At 32.3% G+C, this 22766-nt stretch overlaps 2 protein-coding genes across 2 annotated transcripts; both read right to left on the bottom strand.

The window, feature by feature from the left end:
- Positions 1–1007: 1007 nt before the first annotated feature.
- On the bottom strand, positions 1008–5522 carry LOC147075688 (salivary endonuclease-like). Its single transcript, XM_085942002.1, has 5 exons — positions 5415–5522; positions 4429–4602; positions 3333–3495; positions 2199–2305; positions 1008–1771 (listed from the first exon to the last, which is right to left on the bottom strand). Exons 1-5 carry the CDS (start codon positions 5491–5493, stop codon positions 1086–1088), a joined length of 1209 nt encoding a protein of 402 aa, XP_085798128.1. The 5' UTR covers positions 5494–5522; the 3' UTR covers positions 1008–1085.
- Positions 5523–8833: 3311 nt separating this feature from the next.
- LOC147075687 (salivary endonuclease-like) lies at positions 8834–16208 on the bottom strand. The gene is made up of 5 exons (XM_085942001.1): positions 16065–16208; positions 13425–13598; positions 11704–11866; positions 10339–10445; positions 8834–9605 (listed from the first exon to the last, which is right to left on the bottom strand). The coding sequence occupies exons 1-5, from the start codon at positions 16141–16143 to the stop codon at positions 8920–8922; spliced, it is 1209 nt and encodes a 402-aa protein (XP_085798127.1). The 5' UTR covers positions 16144–16208; the 3' UTR covers positions 8834–8919.
- Positions 16209–22766: the final 6558 nt, after the last annotated feature.

The following is a 22766-nucleotide window of genomic DNA, read 5'->3' as shown; positions in this document are numbered from 1 at the left end:
AGTTCTACGCGGAAACATATTTATTAATAAATTATCAGTGAAAAAAGCTGTTGAAGGCTGTAGGAGAAAATATTTGTACATACCTACAAAATTCACACAACAAAATATTGTGATAAACAGGGAGCTCAGAAATAATGGGGACTGAAATACCTAACGGGTAAGGAGAAGCAGACAACCGATCTCGAGTAAGGAAGAATGCGGAATAAATTTAAAAACGTGTCAAGAATACGTCATACGTCGAATACTGATAACTGATCTCGGTTTATCCATTGACGCTCATTTAATATTGGTGTATTACACACACTATTGCACGTCTATAATGCGTGGTTCATTTACGTAGGACACTCACACATTCAAAAACCTGCGTCAAAATTTACTGTATTTGTATATAGCCTATCGGAATTCTATTTATTATCTGTTCTGTGGTGATAAATTTGTCCTGATACTATTTTAGTGTCGACGACGGAATAAATGGACGATGGAGATCTGAGTGCTGCGCATATGAATGAACCATTGACTTTAAATCTCGCTTTATTATTCATTGGTAGATACTTTCTTGTATATTATTTGTCTTGCTGGATCAGATAGTAACGTACCTATATGTATTTCTTCATGCAATTCATTCATTTTTGCGGCGCCCAGATAGTCGCATTAAGTTGTCCTGGCGATATATATTAGCTATCAGGGTTAGCAGGACAAGTAGGTACATACTGTGTGCGTAATGCCTTAATATATCATTTATTCTTAATGTATAACACGTTAAACATATACAGTAATAGAATTGAGCTACGATAATTTGCTAAACTTTTAAACGTAGGTACCTATTAATTTAAATTTATTCAACTTTTTGATATAGCGTGCACCTTCTGCATTACAATACTAGGTATGTATAAATGTTGATTGTTGGTTATTTTGTTATTTGAAAACAAACTCATTATGAATAATATATCAATTTAGACAATGTGTGGTACCTACCTAATTAATATCGAAAAGCAAAGAAAAATTAATATCGTGATTTGTGTTTATATTTATTTTTCCGTATAAATAAATAAATAATTTCCAGATTCGATAAAGCAATTAAAATTTTACAAAAAGGATATACGACCAGAAATTTGTATTGATGGTAAAGTTCCAACAGCACTGATAAGTTCATTTACATCACAGCAGATAGTAAAACCTTTGCCATAGTTGTTCCAATCTGGTTTTGTAAATCCAACCTCTTTGCAAATATTCGTACAGAGCAATTCTCTATCACTAATATAATCCAAATGAGGGTTATTTGCGGTAACAAACGCGATACCTTCTTGCGTCAAAGAAGAATACACAATCTTCCAATACCATTTCGGCACAGGCAGCTTATTTTCTGCCATAAGATATAAGTCAACCATGATTCCGTTTGTATCAGGCAGTTGGCTAACACCATGAACTCCTGTAATGATTGTAAGATCTTCTTGTCTTTTCCCAGCAATTTGTCTTGCAGTGTTTTCAACTGACAACCAATTACCAGCGTTTACAATTTGCCATTCGGGTGCTGCGTTCACGTAAAAGTATGTTGATGTACTCCAGGACCCGAAGAGAAAGTCGCCGTCTGGTGCTAGATGTCCTCTGGCTAAGAATGATGATGTGGTGAGATACTTCAGGGCTTGACTTGCTCCAAGGAGAGCTGTGAATCGGATCATTTGTTCGGTTTGTTTGTATAAATTTGCAGTTGCTGTTCCGTAGGTCAGGCCAGGCGTGCGGAATTGTGGGCGAGTATTTTCTATTTCGGCAACTGAAAATGAACAAAATATACCATGAAAATGCAACGAGTGATCATTTTATGAATTTTAATGGAAAAAATAATTATACAATGATTACTATATTGTAAAGAGATGCGATTCAACGTGCCAGAAATATTTCTGAATGACTAATGTACAATGTAATACTTATATAAATTGACACCTTATTTCTCTTATTTGTATTATCTTGTTTAATTTATTGGTCTATAAGACCTAACTAAGTGATCACAAATACGAGTAGTCTTCTACAATCTATAGTCTATACTTTTACGAGTATTTAGTTTATTATGATTCACTTAACTTTAACTATAATTCTACTTACATCACAATGTATTATTCTAATCAAATAACCCTGAAGTTATACCTCACCTTAACAAAAGTTATATAAAAGAAAAATAATTTAGCCATTTTCCTACTTACCGGCTAAAGCTTTTCCGTAAAGCACGTGTATTGAAAATAGGACTGCTTCATTGACTTTATCGTAGCATACTTCTACCATGGTTGCCATGCCCTTAGTTGATGTAAACCTGAAAGTATGATGGTAAAACTGTTGATGTAAAAAAATATTTATTCCCCCCCGTAAATAGGTATTTAAGTACAATTTATTATTTTCCTAAATATATTTGTAATGTATTATTTATACATCAGCCATGTGCTTATTATTGATAATTTTCTTTTCGTTTGTTCAAGATACAAATAGCTCGTTGAATGAAGTTCGAAGAATCAATGGGTAGAGAGGTTAAAAAATATAGACACTTTTTGATCAAGGCGTGAAGGGATACATCAGAGATCAGCTTCAGCCAGACAGCTAAACATAAATAAGGTTAGTGCTTAGACTAACGCCCGTGTAACCTCCCTCCCCCCCCCCCAGCATCCATATCCACTATCATAATCATACAAAAAGTGTAGTCCACTAAAAATCGCCACCAATATATCTTAACATTTTTTGCATTCATTGTTTTATTTATGACTAGTTTTGTTGCACATAGAAATTTGACATAATTTGGCCAATGGGTAGGTACTCAGACTTTCTTTTGATATGCTACCGATACCAAGTATCGACGCTTTTTTTAGATACGGAACCAATACCAGGTATCGTTTTTTATGCAATATGCATTGATATACTACTGGATGAATCATATGCTTCTTAAAATGACGCCCGATTTTCAGCGACTCGGCCTTTGTTAAAACTTACTGAGTAAGCTCGGTCTAGCTTGCATCTTACTCTAACTAATAGTCAGCGCATGACGACTTGCTCTGTCTGTTTTGCGTTGCAGTAACCCTTAGGTTCACTATTCCAAGAACGCAAATTTAGTTTTACAGCCAGGGCAATACGGGTGAAATTCGGGAATCCATGTTAACGGTCTTAACGCATTATACCTACAAGGAAATATTATAAGACGATATTCGTTATATCTTTTGTGGTACATTTTTAAAATGACACTTGTATGGGAACTGCTCATCTAGTAGTATATCAATGGCAATATGCGAACCTGACAGGAACTTTCAGGGATATTCTTAATAGTATATTTCTATACTGTCGTTATATCTTACCCTAGTGTCATGATTTCCCCTCTTCCTCCAGCGCACGGATTCTTAGTTTGCACCAACTCACTGAGGGTATTGGATGAGCATTCTAAAGACTTCAAAGGTAGTTTTACACCGTCATAAAGGAGCGTGTTCCCGGAACTACAGGACACCGTCAACTCTTGGAGTCCTGTTATTAAGAATTAAAATACAATGATTTAAGTAAATAAAAATATATTTAATTCATAATGGATATCCTATGTAATTTAAATATACATAATGTAAAATTTTCACTTCGAAAAAAATAGTGTTGCTAATGCCTACATTTAATTTAATTGTTTGCAAAAATGTCAAAGCGTGGCATAGAACATTTATTAGTGTTTGTTCAGCTTATTAGGGAATTTGCGTATGAGTCAGCGCTCGATAGGTATCTAATTACATCGTTTTTATTAGGTCGTATTTTTATTTGTCTGGTGGTTTTTTATCCAGTATAAATCTTGCAATCGATTTTTAAGTAACTTCTCGACTAGCTAGACATTTGAAACTTTTAGAATTTATCAGAACACGATCCCAATGCATTTTTTAATACTTTTAGCCATCTTTAAGTAGAATTGAATTCATTTTTAGTTAATTCTGTTTTGTATGAAAAGTTATTTCGGAAGAAATCCGTTAAAAGTAAAACACTATTATTGGTTGCTAGGGGTCGGGGATCCTAGCAACTAAATTATTAATATATACGTGCGTTACTATAAAAATCAATATGAAATCTCAAAATGACATTTCAGTATTCTATATTTTTATTCAGTATTTCTATCAAGTAAATTTTTTTTTGATCATTTAAGCTAGTCAGGTCAAGTTTATATGATTCAATAGAAAATTTAAAAACGTTGTATATAAAAAAGTTCTTTTTATCTTGTACTTAATTATTTTATGTTTATTTTATAAAAATGAGTGTGTTATTTTTTTGTTATATGACCTTATTATTTTTTCCACGATACGGAATTATATTTTAGAGGATTTCATGAAGCCGAACGGCGCTCCAGTACGCTCCGGTTCATTTTGTCTCTGGATGAGTCAAAGCTTCGTCTCAGTAAGAAATACCGTGGTTAAAAATACAACTGACCTGTACCAAAAATCGTATTCGATTTTGTTGGGCATACCAAAGTCATCTCTTCATTGGGACCGAGTGATAATCCAGCTCCAGTTGGAATGACAACTTCAGGAGTCGACGATATTGTGAAGTAAATTGGATCGGTTGAAGGAAGATCAATGTTCAAATTCCAGACACATCCTGGGGCTAAATTGTTCAAAGCATTCATTATCTTATTGTACACACTATTATATAAAATTTAATAATGAAAGATATATTGTGTTATAATTTATATTACATCATCCTATTACTTCATTCAAGGTACCAATCATGGCCGCATTTAGACGAAGTTTGTTTGCATAAGTTTCAGATAGGTACGAGTGATGGTTGTTGGTTAAATTATTACTATTGAGTCCATGCTGTGGATTAGGAATTGCAATACCAGATGAAAATACCAATACCAGATTTTCGGTATCTCTTGGGTAGGGAATGGGACATCTGGGTGCCCGCGCAATTGGGCGCCGCACTGTCAAATGAAATAAATAGATCATAATTATATATCTACTACTTAGTAGTTTTAATTCATTTTGCTCTTTACATCATGTTTCTTATTGCGGATTGAGAGTAATCATGGCTGAGGCTTTATATAAAAATATTAAAGAACTTTCTTCTTTTTGGAACTTAAACATTATAATATAATATGCACAATTAAATTATTATTTACGTGTGTGTAAAATTCTGACCAAGTATTAAATAATAATTTAAATATAAATAATAATATTAAATATATATTTTGAAAGTACCTACATATAATTCACGAACGGATATTTATTTTCGAATGTCATACAATTGCGTGGCACCCAGTTGTCCTGGCGCCAAATCATCCTAGACGCTCTTGGGTATCACTGAATGATGCGATTCGTCTACGGATGATCTGTTTTATAAAGCGATCTGGGCTGCCCATTTTTTAATAACAATATGAAACCAATTCTTTTAAGTAATAAATTAAGAATATTTACCAACTGCAGCGTCTGTCACCACAGTGGTCACCACACACAGGGCAAGAAATTGCTGAATCTTTTTCCACGCATCCACCATGTTGCTCCGGAGAAATCTATATAAAACTCAGGATTTTCACCGTTAGTCGCCTTATATTATTATGATTGGCGAATGCTTTAATCACAGCTACGTCAATATTAGCGATATACCAACTGTTTCGTTGTATTCTTATTGGTTCAGGAAGTTAATTGGATTGGATACAGTAGTTTGTAGAAAGAAACTGTTCATTTCATAATATTTAACAAACCACGTACAACGTAGTTAAGGTGCTCACATAAAAATAGTATGGTCCAATTCGATATAAAAAATATCTGTAATATAATCTAATAATAATTAAAATATTCATTTCGTGTCACTACCTTCCCTTGTCCTTAACCTTGTCGTTTCCACTGTGGATTCGGCATTTCCCCAAATTCAAACAAATTGTTCTTGCATACTTACGAGTCACTGCGGCCAATTGTATTCACAAGTGGTTATCGTATACTCGTAGCCTAACGGTTCTTATTATTAGAAAACAGCGGCGCGTTTCTTTGACGCAAATAACGCAACCGATTTGTTAGAAAATTTAAAAGAGGGCCTCTAAACAATTAAAAACGGTCACAGAGTAATTAAATTGTATTTAAATTTAAAAAACGATGCGTATTTCTCAGAAACTGAGTATAAAATATTACCCAAAGTATAAAAAAAATTGAAGAAATAAAGTTTAAAATACATTGTCATTTTTTTATTGTATATGGCCTCTAAATCAGTCAGTGCGTCAGGCTTCTAACGTCAATAAACGCGCCGCTGCTAGAAACCGTTAGTGTCCGATTGTGTAATCCGCATCGTTCTGTCCCATCTTTTCGACATGTTGTATGTATGGCAGGAGCGCCCACAAAAAAATGGAATGAGAGGGGTCCATTTCCAAAAAATATATATAATAATTTGTGGGAGGGAGACGATGGGGTCAACAAAATCTAGCAGATGCCACCGACTTTAAAATTTACCCCGCCTACTACTTATAGCCTCTCGTCGTTTCAACCATAGATCCCCGTACTTTTCTAGGAACATACTCTGTATCCAGACACAGAAAAGAAAATAATTATATTTTATTTCACCACAGTACATAATATTCCATAAACTTGATAAGGGACTTAACTTATGATTTTTTACCCGAGGACGTCCAGGGTCCGGACTGCAGGACCCACATTGAATTCCAACTTTTTAGTTCTAACTTATAAAATTATTATGTTATAACCGAGTGGATGAAAATATATGAATAATATATTATAAATTAATGTCATTTTAATATCCGAAAACCCATAATACTATGTATAATATAAATATTATTTAATCAATTTATAAATATTAGTTTTATATTTGAGCGAAATTCAAATATGATATACCCATTATAATAATTAGGAAGGCTGTAACAATATAATTAGATCCATATATTATGCCGTGGACTTATTCAGGGTTCTTGTAATAATATTTACAGCATGTTTCCATGTTATTACTTATTTACATTACCATATCAAATAAAAACGTATACTGATATTGCAATAGGTACTGACTATTGCACGCCTAGACGGTAAACATAATGCAGCGTTGACAGTGACATATGTTTAGAATTCATTTAATATTACTTTGACATTGTCTTTAATACTGTTGACTAATTCTTGTTTCAGTTTATTATGACCTACAGATTATTATATGGTTATGAACATAAATGTACGTAGCTACTTACTTATGAATAGAGATAAATTCTGACCGAGAAATCTCGTTTCGAAAATTCTTGAGAAGTAATCAGAAAACTGAATCATTTCTCAAAAAATCATTAATGTGAATCTAGAAAATTTGAGAAATTGGTACTAAAAAAAATTAACAAAGGGAAAATTGTTTCAATTTTGATCTCAAACCGATTTGGCCGAAATAAAAGTTGATTGACATTTTACGAGAATTTTGGAGAAATCCATGAAACAATCTCGAATTCTCGGAAAACATATTCTTGAATTTGAGAATTTAAAAAAATATATAAGCTCTACTTATGAAGCTGCGACATGAGGTTTGGTACCCAATAAGTACATTATTGTTTTATTAATTTGATTATTAGATTCTACGTCCGTTCCACTACGGACAGCACTCAGTTTTCTTTCATCTTCTCACCAACACCCCGAAGTTCCGTCGTATACAGCCTTCTTACTCTAGTGTCGTATTTTAACCAAGGGCTGGTTACCATTTTGTAATATTTTTCCTATTGATTGCGGTCCCAAAAATTGATTCTGTAGTACACTGACGCAGATTCTTCATAACTAGAGTGTTCTTAACCTACAGTTTTGAATCACATTTGTACAGAATTTTTATCAACCTCGAGAACGCATTTCTGGGTTGTTTAGTTTGACATGGTTTCGTGTTCTGGTCTCAATTTTAATCACCTATAGGTGCACCGTGCAGATCAAAGAGATTGAAGACTACGCCATCCTACATCTTTGCTGCAGATAGTATTTCTCAAATTGTGTGTTCCGTGGTGGCTTATTAATATTATTGTATACCTAATTATAGACACAGTTTAATAAGAAAGTTTGGCCTAGGTATATTATAAGTCAAAGTCACACTTCGCCGTGAAATGTTGTATTGGAAATATACGGTCGTATATTAAAGACCGTCCAACCTCTTTGGGTCGTATAGTTCTGAGATAAATTTCATGTCTAAATAAAACACGGTTCTTGTCGGTTTACAGGAAGCTAGCGGCAAGCAAATTTGAAAAATAGCCGATATACTAGAATATTTTTGTTAGGTTATGTTGGGTTAGGTAAAATTGGAACATTATTGCTCCACGAACAACGCGTATTTTTTTTCATCTCGGTGCTATAAAGATGACCGTATAGTATACGGTCATCTCTTTCCTATAAAAAAGCTCACGGTCAACTGTACTACGGTGAAATGTAATATGTACATACATACTTTTGAAAACATGTCTGAGAAAATATATTATAACCAATAGAAAAAATCTTTTTTTGAAAAAAGTAATATACCCAGCAGGAATTGAACCGGCATCTCTCGGGTTTCACGCTCATGCACATATACCAATATGCTATAGGCGTCATACTTAATTGCGACAAATTGTTAACGAATGGCTCTTAATACTCTCTGAAGTGCTTTCCAAATTGAGTTACTATTGGCGATCGGCTCTTGTATTTTAAATCAAAGTAGGTATTAGGTTTAATTACTAACCGACGTCACGGATCACTGTAAGATTTTTTTTTTGTTGTAACTTATTTGAATAATTTTTAATGTTACATTCTTAAATCTTGTGAATTATTCGTTGAATGAAAAAAATTGTTAATTAATACGTACAATTTACATGATTGTAACCATAAATCAAACACAATGAAGAAAATTTATTTTGAAAATTATTTGTATTTATCTAGTCTGTATAAATAAATTGTATCTATATTTAGAAATTATATAAATTATCTAAAATAATTAAAAATTGGTTATACGACCAGAAATATTAATTGGTGGTAGGGTACCAACAGTACTGAGAAGTTCATTTACATCACAACAATATGTAAAGCCTTTAAGGTAGTTGGTCCAATCCGTCTTATTAAATCCAACCTCTTTGCAAATATTCCTACAGAGCATTTCTTTCTCACTGATATGATCCAAATGAGGATTATTCGCAGTAACAAAAGCAATTCCTTCTTGTTTTAAAGAAGAATACAGAATCTTCCAATACCATTTCGGTACAGGGAGTTTATTATCTGCCATAAGATATAAGTCAACCATGTTTCCATTTATATCCGGAAGCTGGCTAACACCATGTACGCCTGTTATAATTGTAAGATCTTCCTGTCGTTTCCCAGATATTTGTCTTGCCGTATTCTCAACTGTCAACCAATTACCAGCGTTGATAATCTGCCACTCTGGTGCTGCATTTACGAAGAAGTAAGTTGCTGTACTCCAGGAGCCAAAGAGATAATCGCCGTCTGGTGCGAGATGTCCTCTGGCCAAGAATGATGTAGTATTGAGATATTTCTGCGCCTGGCGGAGTCCGAGGAGTGCTGTGAATCGGGTCATTTGTTCGGTTTGTTTGTATAAGTTTGCAGTGGTTGTACCATATGTCAGACCTGGTGTACGGAATTGTGGACGAGTGCTTTCTATTTCGGCAACTGAAAATAAATAATATCTTTAAAAATGCAACTTTGACACTGATTATTGTGATGACTTTTTTTAAAAATCCTCATTTTTTCAAGGTCTAACAAAGTGGACGAATCAAATAGGGTTGCTTCTGGAATTTGGATTAAAAACAATATACTTACTAATGTCTATCTACTTACTGATAGGTAGCTATATTATTGATATTTTATTTTAAAATAAAAACTAAATAAAATATGTGACTATACATTATTTTCTATCTCTTTTTTGGTGGTATTCAACCACAATAATAATAAAAAAATACACATTTTTATATTAATAATAACCATGTCTTTGCTTTTTCGTACAAGGTGTTTGTTAGTAATTTTGAACAATCATAAACACCCGGGCTTTGAGAAAATCACATAAATATATTGTGTCCTCACCGGGATCAAACCCAGAGCTCCCGAAAGGAATGTCAGCGCCTTACAATCTGCACCACGAGGCTGAATATAAATCATTGACATGTGAAATAATGACCAAAACTAATAGAATAATTAATTATATATTAAATTAAGATATAATGGAATAACTGAAACCCCGATTTTTTAAGAGGTTATGGTCTCGGTTCAGGGTTCTCAATATTTTAAATAAATATGTTCAGTCCCCATTCCGGTTACCAAATTATTATGGGCTCTTAGGGTAGCGGCTGCACCTGTATAGTTATGAGACCATTAAAGAAAAATAATATGATAATTTTATACTTACTCGCTATGGCTTTTCCATAGATTACATTTATCGAAAATAGGACTGCTTCGTTGATTTTGTCATAACATACGTCAACCATGGAAGCCAGACCCTTAGAGGATGTAAATCTAAAAGTAAAATAGTAGAGTTTTAAGACAGGGAAAAATATTATTCTAGTTTACGAAAGTAACTAATAAAGGTTAGACTGTATGGGATTAAATGCATAATATAATATTATCCTGGATTCTATAACATTAATAGCTATTCAACAAAACTTACAAAATGTTTATTTAATAAATAAGATCAAATAGAATATAGGGAATGCAATAACCGTATTCTGAAAACAGGGATTCCGCTGTTCATTGATCGAAAAACTTTTTTTTTCAATTTAAAATACCGGTATTTTCAGGTTTAAGAAAGCAGAAAAATTAAAAATACTACTATACTTATCTCAAATGACTGATAATAGATAAAAGAGAAATAATAACAAAAATATCCACGACATATTTATTTTGGGCTGAAACTCTCAGATTTCATTTTATGCGGAACACTTTTGTGTTTTGTCAAGAAAAGCTAAAATAAAGCGCTCCAGTTTAGTTTTGTACACAATTTTGCAAGAGCTAAAAATACTCTTAATTTCGGTTTCCGTGTGGAATTTTATTGTATTTTTTTTTCACAGAAAAGTTGATGACTCTGAGAAAGAAAATAGAATGCAGTGAAAATATTTTCTTGATATTTTAACGAATACCACTATTATAATACCGGTATTCAATATGCAAAACCGAAAAACCGGTATTGATATTTTCATTTGGTATTGCAATCCTTAGCTCTAACATCATATTTAAACCGAATCGAATTTTCAAAAATTCACAAATGAGTCAAAATTATTAGTCATTCAATATATTAATTTGTCTTAAATCGATCAAAAAACAGGTACTACCAAAAAGTCGACGAAAACCTTATTGTATAAAGATAGAGCCTAAATGTATGAGATGAAAAATACCATTAGGACCATTTATTTACATTCAAACTCTGATCAAATATTAGATACCTAAGTCAAACTGAGATTTTTTATTATGGTAATCACAGAAAGGTTTATTTGGAATAAGATTACAAATTTTTGGATAACAGAAAAGTATTTAGTGACAAGTGAATCAAGTGACAATCAATGAAAAGTTCAACAATAAAATCAAAGATTATTATTTACCTATGTTGTGATTAATAAATCCAATGCAATGAAAATCTGACATCCTAAAGATTGTTTTTGTATCCACTTCCTCTTTGTCAGTAAAAGATATATAAAATCGAAACCACCCACCCCTAAACGTGTTTACCTAATACCTAATCCCCGAATATAAAAAAAAATCATGCTGCGGTTTGCCTTACCCTAGGTTCATGATTTCTCCTTTTCCACCGGCGCATGGAAGCTTAGTCTGCACCAAATCACTAAGGGTATTCGAGGAGCATTCAAAAAACTTCAGTGGTAGATTCACACCTTGGTACAAGAGTGTGTTACCAGAACCACATGAAACAGTCAGTTCCTGGACACCTGTTGATGTTTGCAAAATACAGTTTGTATCACTAATAATAATTACTAATAAACATTATCATATAGGTATAAATTCATTCATATTATGTTCTACATAATAAGGATAGTCAATTTATAGCAGATGTTTGTATCAGAATTTTAAAAAGTCTTTGCTTGTATCCGTTTGAAAGATCGGAATAACAAATTTTTCAGAATTAGGTAATTAATACATTTATATAAAATTTTAAACTAAAAATAGAAATTGGGTGGTATTTAACCTAGATATGTCACTGGGTAACCAGCTGAGTCTAATTTGATTTCAAAGTTTGAGAAACTGCGTGGTACCCAAAATCCTCATGGGCACTGTACAACGAAACATTCGAAACAATTCGAAAACTCTTTAACTCTTTTTATATATTTAACAACGAATAGATGTGGTTAATCCATAATATGACTGCGATCGACCTGTTTGCCATACCTTTCATAATACATCCTCGTTACAATATTTTGCATGCTGTAGTAGGACGAAGACATACGGCGCTACAAATTGTAGTAAATTAAAGATACGTGGCCAAATAACGTTCATTGCATTGTCTATGTACATCTGTCACAACCAAACTGACCTAGTATCCGCGAAAATACTTCCATCAAAATTTGAAGAACGTTTCATTTCAAAATATTGTATTTAAAAATGTATAACGCCACATGTGGGGGACTCTATGCGTTGAAAATACAATTAGGTACTGCCAAAAATTGGTCTGGAAATCATGTTATGGTTCTAATTGCAATTTCAAAGTTTGACATGCCATCTGAAATCAGGCATATTGTTAATTTCTTCTATATGTTCTATAATCTATAATATAATCAGATGACATTGATTTTTTTTCTAGCAAAGATATTTATAAATTATCGACTTACCAACTTTTGGCAGCAACCCCACGAATATGTCAAGTAGCCTTGATTCGTATAAATATAAAACCACGCAGAAAAAGCATAATAATAATTACATATTCATTAAGTCTCTCTTTTTTAATATACATGCGAATAAATGCATTGATTAAAAATGCTTGATGTCAAAATCTACATTTCACTATTTTAAATAATTACAAGATAAAAAAAACTTTTTATTTACAACGTTTTTAAATTTTCTGTTGAATTGTTATGCTCAATATGCTCAAACTTGTACTTGATATGAAGTAAATAAAAAAACAAACAAACAAACAAATATAGAATACTGAAATGTCATTTTAATTTCCATAGTAACGCACGTATATATTAATAATTTAGTTGCTAGAACCACCCCCTTAGAAACCAATAATAGTGGTTGGATTACGGATTTCTTACAAAATAACTTTACATACAAAACAGAATTAACTGAAAATTAATTCAATTCTACTTAAAAATGGCTAAAAGTATTAAAAGAATGCATTGGCATCGTGTTCTGATATATTCTAAAACTTTCAAATGTCTAGCTAGTCGGGAAGTTAGTTAAAAATCGATTGCAAGATTTGTACCGGACAAAGAACCACCAGACAAATAAGAATACGAGCTAATAAAAACGTTGTAAAATAGATCTTACCTGTGCTAAGAATCGTATTTGATTTCGATGGGCACACCATGACCATCTTCTCATTAAGTGCAAGTGACAATCCAGCTGCAGTTGGGATGACAACTTCAGGAGTCAAAGAGGTTGTGAAGTATATTGGTTCAGTTTCTGGAAGATCAAGGTTCAGGTTCCAGACGCATCCGGTGGCTAAATTATTTCAAATTTAAAGCATTCGTTTTATTATTTTCCCATACAAGAAAAAGTATGAAACAATATGACGAATTTCCAATATTAACAAGCTGGTAGCGAATGTGAGGACTGAACGTTCGACAAGTGACTTTTATATTATAATACTAGACTTACGTTGTTTTCTTTCTGGTTAAAGTCGTAACTTACGTGTAGGTACTTATTTCTTAACGTATTTCATCCATCGGTACGGCGCCTAGATGTCTAACGCCTAGTTTTACCGTAATTTAAAATAAATGTTGTCAGCGTCCAGTCGGTGGTGCTGAACCGTCTTATTTTAGATCTCTGTCAGTAATACTGGCCAGCTCAATAGGTCTAGGACGATTCGGCGCCGGACAACTGGGTGCCACACAATCGGTTGAAATTCGAAAATAAATAGACGTTCGTGAAATTATAGGTACCTTTATAAATATATTTAAAATTATTATTTTATTCTTGGTGAGAATTTAAATATGCACAGGTAAATAATGATTTAATTGTGCATAATGTTTAAGTTCCAACAAGAAAAGAGCTCTTTTATTTTTATATAAAGCCTCCAATCGGCCATTAAAACTACCAAGTACCTAGTGGATAGAAATTGATTAAAATTCCTTGTGTACTTTCTGTATAAAATCGTAACGAACGTCTATTCGTTATTTTCTCCTCCTCGTCTATTCTTTCTATTCTATACGTCGACAGTGCGGGGCCCAATTGTCCTAGCACCCAGTTGTCCCATTCTTTAGCTCAATAATGTAGTAGAAAGTCTTAATATGCTCGTATGCTAGTTGCGATTGTAAGTAAGTAGGCTAGGATTATAGTATAATATATATATGTAGGTACTTGTCAATTATTCATCCTTACAGGTCCCTTACGGGATTTAAAAAAATAATAAATGTAATTTTATGTTACTATTGAATGCTGATGAATAGGTAGATACTAAGGATTCCAATCCCGGGATCTCAAACTATTTTCGATACCCATGAATCCCGGGATTAGTAAACATAATCCCGAAACTTTCGGGATTGAGTTTTTTTATCAATTTTTATGGAAAATAAAATAAAAACGAAAATATAACAGAAAAAATACTTTTAATAACATACAAATACATTAGAAATAAACTAAGTTTGAATGATGTTTGATTTATTACCCATGTGTTACCAATTCATTTTATTTTTTCACATAAATTAATAAAAATGAGAAAGATTGGAAAAAACAATGCTTCGCACTTCTAACAAAGTGATTTCATCATGTTTTTTTTTAATGCATTTGTATTTTTTTTCTTTTAATTGATCTTTTATTTGTTATCTGTTTATGAATAAATAAAACTGTTTTACTTTCACATTATTATTTATACATATAACAATGTTATTTACTCCATTAAACCTATGTATTTCCAAGATTGAACGTACACGATAATAACAATAAATGTCTTAAATAGTATAAATTATACTAAATTTATTTTTGACCGATTTTATCAACGTTATTTGTATATATAGAAATTTTATATTAACTATTGAAAAAAATGTCAATCCCGCGACCAGCCGGGATCGTCAAATCGTAATCCCGGAATCCCTGGATCAAGATTTTGGCTCGGGATTGGATTCACTAGTAGACACTAATTTCAGCATATTATTATAATAATATCGTATAATAAGAAAATAACAGATGGCGTATGTTTGTTTGTAAAATTTAATTAAACCCTGAACAAAAAACCATGAGACATAAAATATTAAATTTAATTTTTTAAACATCTCAAATTAAATACTTATGATTTAGCGTAGAAAAAACTTTTTTGAAATTATCCAATTTCAATTATTTGCTTTAACACTAACAATAAAAAACTTTCAAACTCTAGTAAAATTCGCCGATTTGTTACGATAACTAAGTTGTCGGCAAATTCACGATATTCTATACAAAAAAGTGATAAATTTACGTACCTACCGATTATTACAGTACAAGCATACGACGCCGGCGCGTATCTGTATGTACATTGCGACAACTGCCTATTAAATTATTTTTATTATCGGCCTTTGTTACTCTGTTACTGATAATAATAATAATAATGTACCTTCTATACAATTTTTTTTTTTAAGTAGGCTCTGAATTCCTAGCCTACTCTAGTAGGAATAGCTACTGAATTGCCTAGTAAGAAGTTTTCATCATTGATCAATATAAGTCAGTAATAAAATTCATTCGTACTTAAGTAGTAGTATCAAAATAATATTAACGTAAATCAAACTATGAATAAAATGTGTTTTGAGTAGAAATCATGAAAATATACCTAAATACCAAAGAGGAGATATTACGTACTACATATAGAGTTTGATAAACTAAAGATTAACTCGATCAAATCAATCAATAATCAAAGAATGTATAAGACAAACAAAATTATAGATTAAAATAAAATTATTATAAATATTACTATAATACAATATTTAAATCGTTTACCAGTTGTAACATCTACTGCCGCGAAGGTCAGCACGCATAGCACAAGAAATTGCAGTATATTTTTGCAAACACCCATCATGTTTCTCGTGGGAAATCTAATGAGAACTCGAGTTTTTCATTATCAGGGCTGCCTTATATATTATGATTGTCGGAAAAAATAAATCATACATCCCAACTGAGTCAATATTAGCGACAGACGTGCTGTTGCATTTCTGTATATATTAGTTCAGGAAGTTGATTGGATACAGTATTTCTCAGAACAAACGTTCATTTAATAATATATACCGCATAGAGTATAATAATTACATACGATTTACAACTTTACACTTTTTAGTACACTGGTACGTCTCTTTTTCTGATTACCTCGCATAAAATCAGATGATATTCACTAGTACTTATTAATATATGTATTACTAAATAAATAGATAATATATGTAAAAAATATATTTTTAGACTGTATTACACCATTGTCATCCTAGAGCCAGAGTGCAAAGTTATGAAGTGGTAACTCTACTACACTACGTACAACGTATTTAGTTACGCAGTGAAAAGTAACTCAAAAATAATAAATAAGTAAGTATATAGTTTTATAAGGAAGCTAATAGATCTAATATACAAAGTTCTTTATGCTATCAATTCAAAGAGTTATAAAAACAGACCCGCCCCTTCGATAGGTACTCAATATGCATTGAACGAGTGCGGTTGAATTTAGGGGGCGGCCAAAATATCATTTTCTATCAAGTGTAAAATATATTTAAATGTAAGTGATCGGCGCCTTTCACAAAGTTAACCTCCCGACTAAAGAAACGACAATTTAACTTCCATACTACACCATTATAGAAAGAAATGCAATAAACGTCAACATTTTTTTTAAACCATATTGTTATTTCGTAGTAAATAATATTATATTATTTCTTACACATTTCGACGAAAATTATTTTCGCCGCTTCTCATACCAACCCATGTGCAATTGAGTTTGAAAATACAACACTTCATAATTCTTCACAGGTTTATACACATTAATATACTTTGTTAGGTATACTATTTATATGAAAAAACGTTTTGTTTTTCAATTAAAATTTTTATTCTTAAAATTGAGATGGAAATTGGGCAGCTTTTTAGATTTCGTACAGAGGCGACCGAGTATACCGACGGCTCTGTATAACAATAATACCAGCAAGTTTGACGGTCATATAATTATTATTTTATTATTAAATATGCAGGGCTCAAAATGGACCGGAACGCACCGGAGCGCCGTTCGGGTTCATACAATCCCCAAAATTATCGCTCCGTCTCGTGTAAATATTAATTTGACCGTCTGAGCGAGATATGCCATATTATAAAATATCTAACACAATGGTTTTTTTAAATACATATATGTATAGAATTAGATAAGTCACAGTGTTAATATTTTCGTAAAATTATTAAGCGCTCCGGTTCGTAAATTTTTTCCATTTCGAGCGCTGTAAATATGTAACATATTAAATAAATACTTCTGAATGAAGGAATACTTAACTTATTTCTGTACATCTCCGATTTGGTTCGTGTTTATGCCTCTCACCGGAAGACACAGTCAATTTTCTGCTATCAACAACGTGTTGTGTCGCTCTCTGAATTCATCAAAGGTCCCGTTAAGGCAGGAGAGTCTTGAAGTCAGTCGAAAAAATGACAATCGGCATGGCGGTATCAAGATGATTCCACGGAGAGACACATACATTGTCTGATGTGCTAAATAGGTATATTCGCTGCATCCCACCTGAATAAATTATTGATGAATCGTGGAGCATAGCAGCTTTCGTGCCAGATACTAACAAAACCAATAAAAATACTATTGTCCGTCTTCAAATTATAATATTTTGTGCCCCATGGGTTTCGAGGCATTCAGTTCGTAGGTAGGTATTCTCTGCTTTGAAGACGTTGGCAGAATGATATCGGCCATTGATTTGCTGACATTTGCTACATAAAGTTACGCTGTCCATGGGACTGGAGGAGATAATTTACATACTTACGAACAACTAAGATATTTAAATTTATATAATATGTACCTATGTATTATATAGATTATAAATGATCACAAAGATGCCCTAAAACCCCACGAATAGACAAACTCATAAAGTTTGGCAGGTGTAGGTACGTGGCAGCGAAGAACAAAGAACCGTGAATAGTGGAAGGAGCCAAGGGAGGCCTTCATCTAACGGTGAATTGATGATACATAATAATATGTTAGGTAGATATTATATTCTACTTTACATATTTTTCATGGTTATATTTATGTATATATTCATTCTTGAAATAATATTATGTTATTAGGAATAGGTAGGTACTTAATGTAAAAAAAAACACTTGACTAATCTAATACTGAATTTTGCAAGCCTTAATAGCGATCTTTTTGCAACATTGGGAGTGACATGATGTGATAAGAATTTCTTTAATTTATTATGTTTACATTGTTTTTGAAGTCTGTGTACGTTCGTCGGTTGGTATTAGAAACTGTTGTTATCATTTTATTATTTATCACCTTACAGGTTTACAGCAGCGCTCGAAATGGGCAATTTTACGAACCGAAGCGCTTGATAATTTACCGAAAATGTTAACATATTTATGTCATAATTTTATGTACTTATTATATAAACATATAGGTAAGTGTATTAGACTTTTGTAATATCCTTACCAAGCCCAAGCGATCAAATGGAATAAGGAATAACAGTCTTGTGGAATGCATGATTGTGGCACAATGTTGGGGGTCTAGGACGATTTGGCACCGCGAACTGGCCTCCGCCGATTGGCCTCCGGTAATTAGCCGCCGGTACAATCGGACGCCGGCCCAATTGGACGCCGACCCAATTCGACGCCGACCCAACTGGCCTCCGGGAGATTGGACGCCGCACAGTTGAATTAAATGCGCAAAGGAATAAACGTACGTTACGATTTGTCGGAGTAAATAAGCAAGTCAGTTTAATATGCTTCTATCTTCTCAGTAGTCGTACTTTATACATTTAGCGCTTGACACATTTTTAATATAGATTGAGAAAAATTATTATGCCTTATGATGTTTATTAAAAGAAAATAATTCTTCCTTCGCTAAAACTTAAAGATGTGCATAATCAATTAATTTATTGTCTATACATGGGTACTTATTTATATTTACAACAAATATTAAAAATAATGTTAGATGTTAGAATGAAAATTACATTATATTTCAGCGTTTTATCGACTTAATATTATAATAAAGCTTAAACATGTATATTATTATGCATAAATGCGTATTTTAAGATAGTATGAAATTACAAACAAAATATTAAGTAAGTTATCTGCTAAGTATAAATGTTTTAGTAGTTTGATTGATAAACTACTTAGGTACTGGGTGCCGGACGAAATCTCGAAGGCCGAAATCCCGAAAGCCTAAATCCCGAAAGCCGAAATCCCGAATATCGAAATCCCGAACGCTGAAATCCCGAATGGCCGGAATCCCGAAGGCCGAAATCCCGAAAAATAAAAAAAATACAAACATCAATAATTGCGCAATTTTTGCAAGAGACACAAAAACCCATTTTTTGTGGAAATATAAAAAAAATGTAAAATACAAACATCAATAATTGCGCAATCGTGGATTGCGCAATTTTTGTAAGATGCACAAAATCCATTCGTTCTACAAAATGGTCTCTCCTGAAAAAAATTGCGCAATCAGAAAAACCCATTTTCCGAAAAAATGGGATTTGTCTCTCTTACAAAAATTGCGCTCACGGTTGCGCAATTATTGATGTTTGTATTTTACATTTTTTATATTTCCACAAAAAATGGGTTTTTGTCTCTCTTGCAAAATTTGCGCAATTATTGATGTTTGTATTTTTTCATTTTTCGGGATTTCGGCCATTCGGGATTTCAGCATTCGGGATTTCGACCTTCGAGATTTCGTCCAGCACCCAGTACCTAAGTAGTTTATCAATCAAACTACTGAAGCATTTATACTTAGCAGATAACTTACTTAATATTTTGTTTGTAATTTCATACTATCTTAAAATACGCATTTATGCATAATAATATACATATTTAAGCTTTATTATAATATTAAGTCGATAAAACGCTGAAATATAATGTAATTTTTATTCTAACATCTAACATTATTTTAAATATTTGTTGTAAATATAAATAAGTACCCATGTATGGACAATAAATTAATTGATTATGCACATCTTTAAGTTTTAGCGAGGGAAGAATTATTTTCTTTTAATAAACATCATCAGGCATAATAATTTTTCTCAATCTATATTAAAAATGTGTCAAGCGCGAAATGTATAAGGTACACCTACTGAGAAGATACTCGTAGAAGCATATTAAACTGACTTGCTTATTTACTCCAACAAATCGTAACGTACGTCTATTCCTTTGCGCATTTAATTCAACTGTGCGGCGTCCAATCTCCCGGAGGCCAGTTGGGTCGGCGTCGAATTGGGTCGGCGCCCAATTGGGCCGGCGTCCGATTGTACCGGCGGCCAATTACCGGAGGCCAATCGGTGGAGGCCAGTTCGCGGTGCCAAATCGTCCCATTCCCCAATGTTGGCGCCGCAGATGAAAATCGAGGTTTACTTTTTTATTTTTTACCATAATTCAGGTCCATTTTGGAGTCCCGAATTAATTTCAATTTGACTCCGGCACAATCTGATAAAACTCGACACAAACACAGATTAATATCATTTTTAAATCGCTTTTTATATCTGTCACCATACATTTTCGCAAATTGCCATCTACCGCAGATTAATTTTAATGTCGCTTAATACTTTCTATATAATCGATATTATTTCACAAATCACAATGATAATACCACAAAACTATTCAAATCTGTAAGGGGCATGGTGTACTTTGAGTTTTAACAAGAAATAACTGCATATTTCCTCACTAATTACTACAAAGTTATAATCTAAGAACACGACCAAACACGACACTGGAAATCATATCAGCTGTCAAACTCCGAGTCTGATTGTCATTTGTTTTCTTTCTCTTATTAGTTGACGTGTCAGAATATTTTCAAATTTAGAATTTGTGATAATCCAAGAAAACATCGAACATTAAACTGACATTTCAAATAGCATAGACATTTATTGCAATATTATATGTGTATTCATGCCAATAATAATAATGGAGCATTTTAATACTACTATCAATGAATAATTTCAGATAATTCTACCTAAGATTATTATAATAATATGTATCTATTAGATACTACCATAATATAAAATATATCGTCGGTGTTTTGTAAAAAGGGCGAATCAACCAAAATGCTACTTTACAGGAGGAGGGTTTTTAACTTTTGACATTTATTTGTTTTTTATCTGTAGATGATTATAAATATCTAACAAGTTTATAATAAAGTTTAGAAAGAATACTGTCATTATAATAGGTATTTTTATATAATATTTTAAATGGCCTAATATGTCACATTTGCTTTTTATTTCGTAATTTTAATTAATTTAATTTTAGTCGATTATCGTTTTTAAGTACTTTCCTGTGGAGATAAAAATTCGCCGTTTTTACACAACAAAGCTAGTGGGGTACATATTGTATTTTCATTTAAAACTCGATTTCGCCAAAATGGTTGATTCGCCCTTTTTACAAAACACCGACGATATGGTTATATCCTGATATATTATGGAATAGTATTATTTTTACATTTAGGTAGGTAGTTAAGGGGGACATGCTCAGCATAGGTCAAAATGGAGCTTTTATTGCATTTTCAAAGCATCATCCTGGACATACCTTAAACGTTATATTCTAAAACATTAGAGCGAGAGGTTTAAAAGAATACTATTTTATGTAATAAAAATACTGTATGCAGTCATCAAATGTTTAAAATAAATATGAAAGATAATAAGGCTTCAAAATTATATAAATTGATTATCTACAACGTTTAAGGTATGCCCAGGATCATGCTTTGAAAATAGAACAAAAGCTCCATTTTGACATATTACGCTGAGCATGTCCCCCCGTAAATGAAATTCATGTGACGTCTATTACAATGTTATTAATAATAATTAAATTGCAATAATGTTTCTTCTTATTAATATTTAAAAAAAAAATGACATTACGTATCATTTATTCTTTATCACCTGTATCGCTTATATAATATCTTATCGCTTATTGGCAAATAATATTATGATAGTCAATTATTACTATTTTACGTCATAATTAGACAGGTACTATAATTAAGTAGTTACTACTTTTCCATTTTTGTACGTGATAATAATAATATCATTTTTATTTCCTCACCCAGATAATTTTATAAATAATAAATTAAGCATTTTGGAATTTATTCAGTAGTATTTTTAAGAACCTACTAATTATAAAATAAATACCAGTTTGCTTAAAGCATATGGACACACCTCTTCAGAGTAGTAATTATGAGCATCTTAAAAGACTTATTACGTGAGATGGTTTTTACATTTTTTCAATCTAATGTGATCTTCCCCCATTGAATAAATAAAACGTATTGTGACGCAATAATCTAAATGGATGACAAATTAGACTATCTTGCTGTGGCGATGGGTGGAGTTAGGGTGGGTCCACCATAAATAGTACAGACTAAGCTTTGTCAGTTAAATGTATTTGTTTAAATTGAAATAAGACTACAATTTACAGCTGATGGTGTTGGTTAGTTTTTAAAATTCAATTAAACCCTGGGAAAACCAAGCTATAATACGCATCTGT

The sequence above is a fragment of the Rhyacophila brunnea genome, unplaced genomic scaffold (genome assembly GCF_057557595.1).
Source record: "Rhyacophila brunnea isolate RB1 unplaced genomic scaffold, BYU_Rbru_1.0 scaffold_14, whole genome shotgun sequence".
Classification (NCBI taxonomy): domain Eukaryota; kingdom Metazoa; phylum Arthropoda; class Insecta; order Trichoptera; family Rhyacophilidae; genus Rhyacophila; species Rhyacophila brunnea.
The sequence above is the reverse complement of the archived record's forward strand: the minus strand, read 5'-3'. Positions and strand labels throughout refer to the sequence as shown.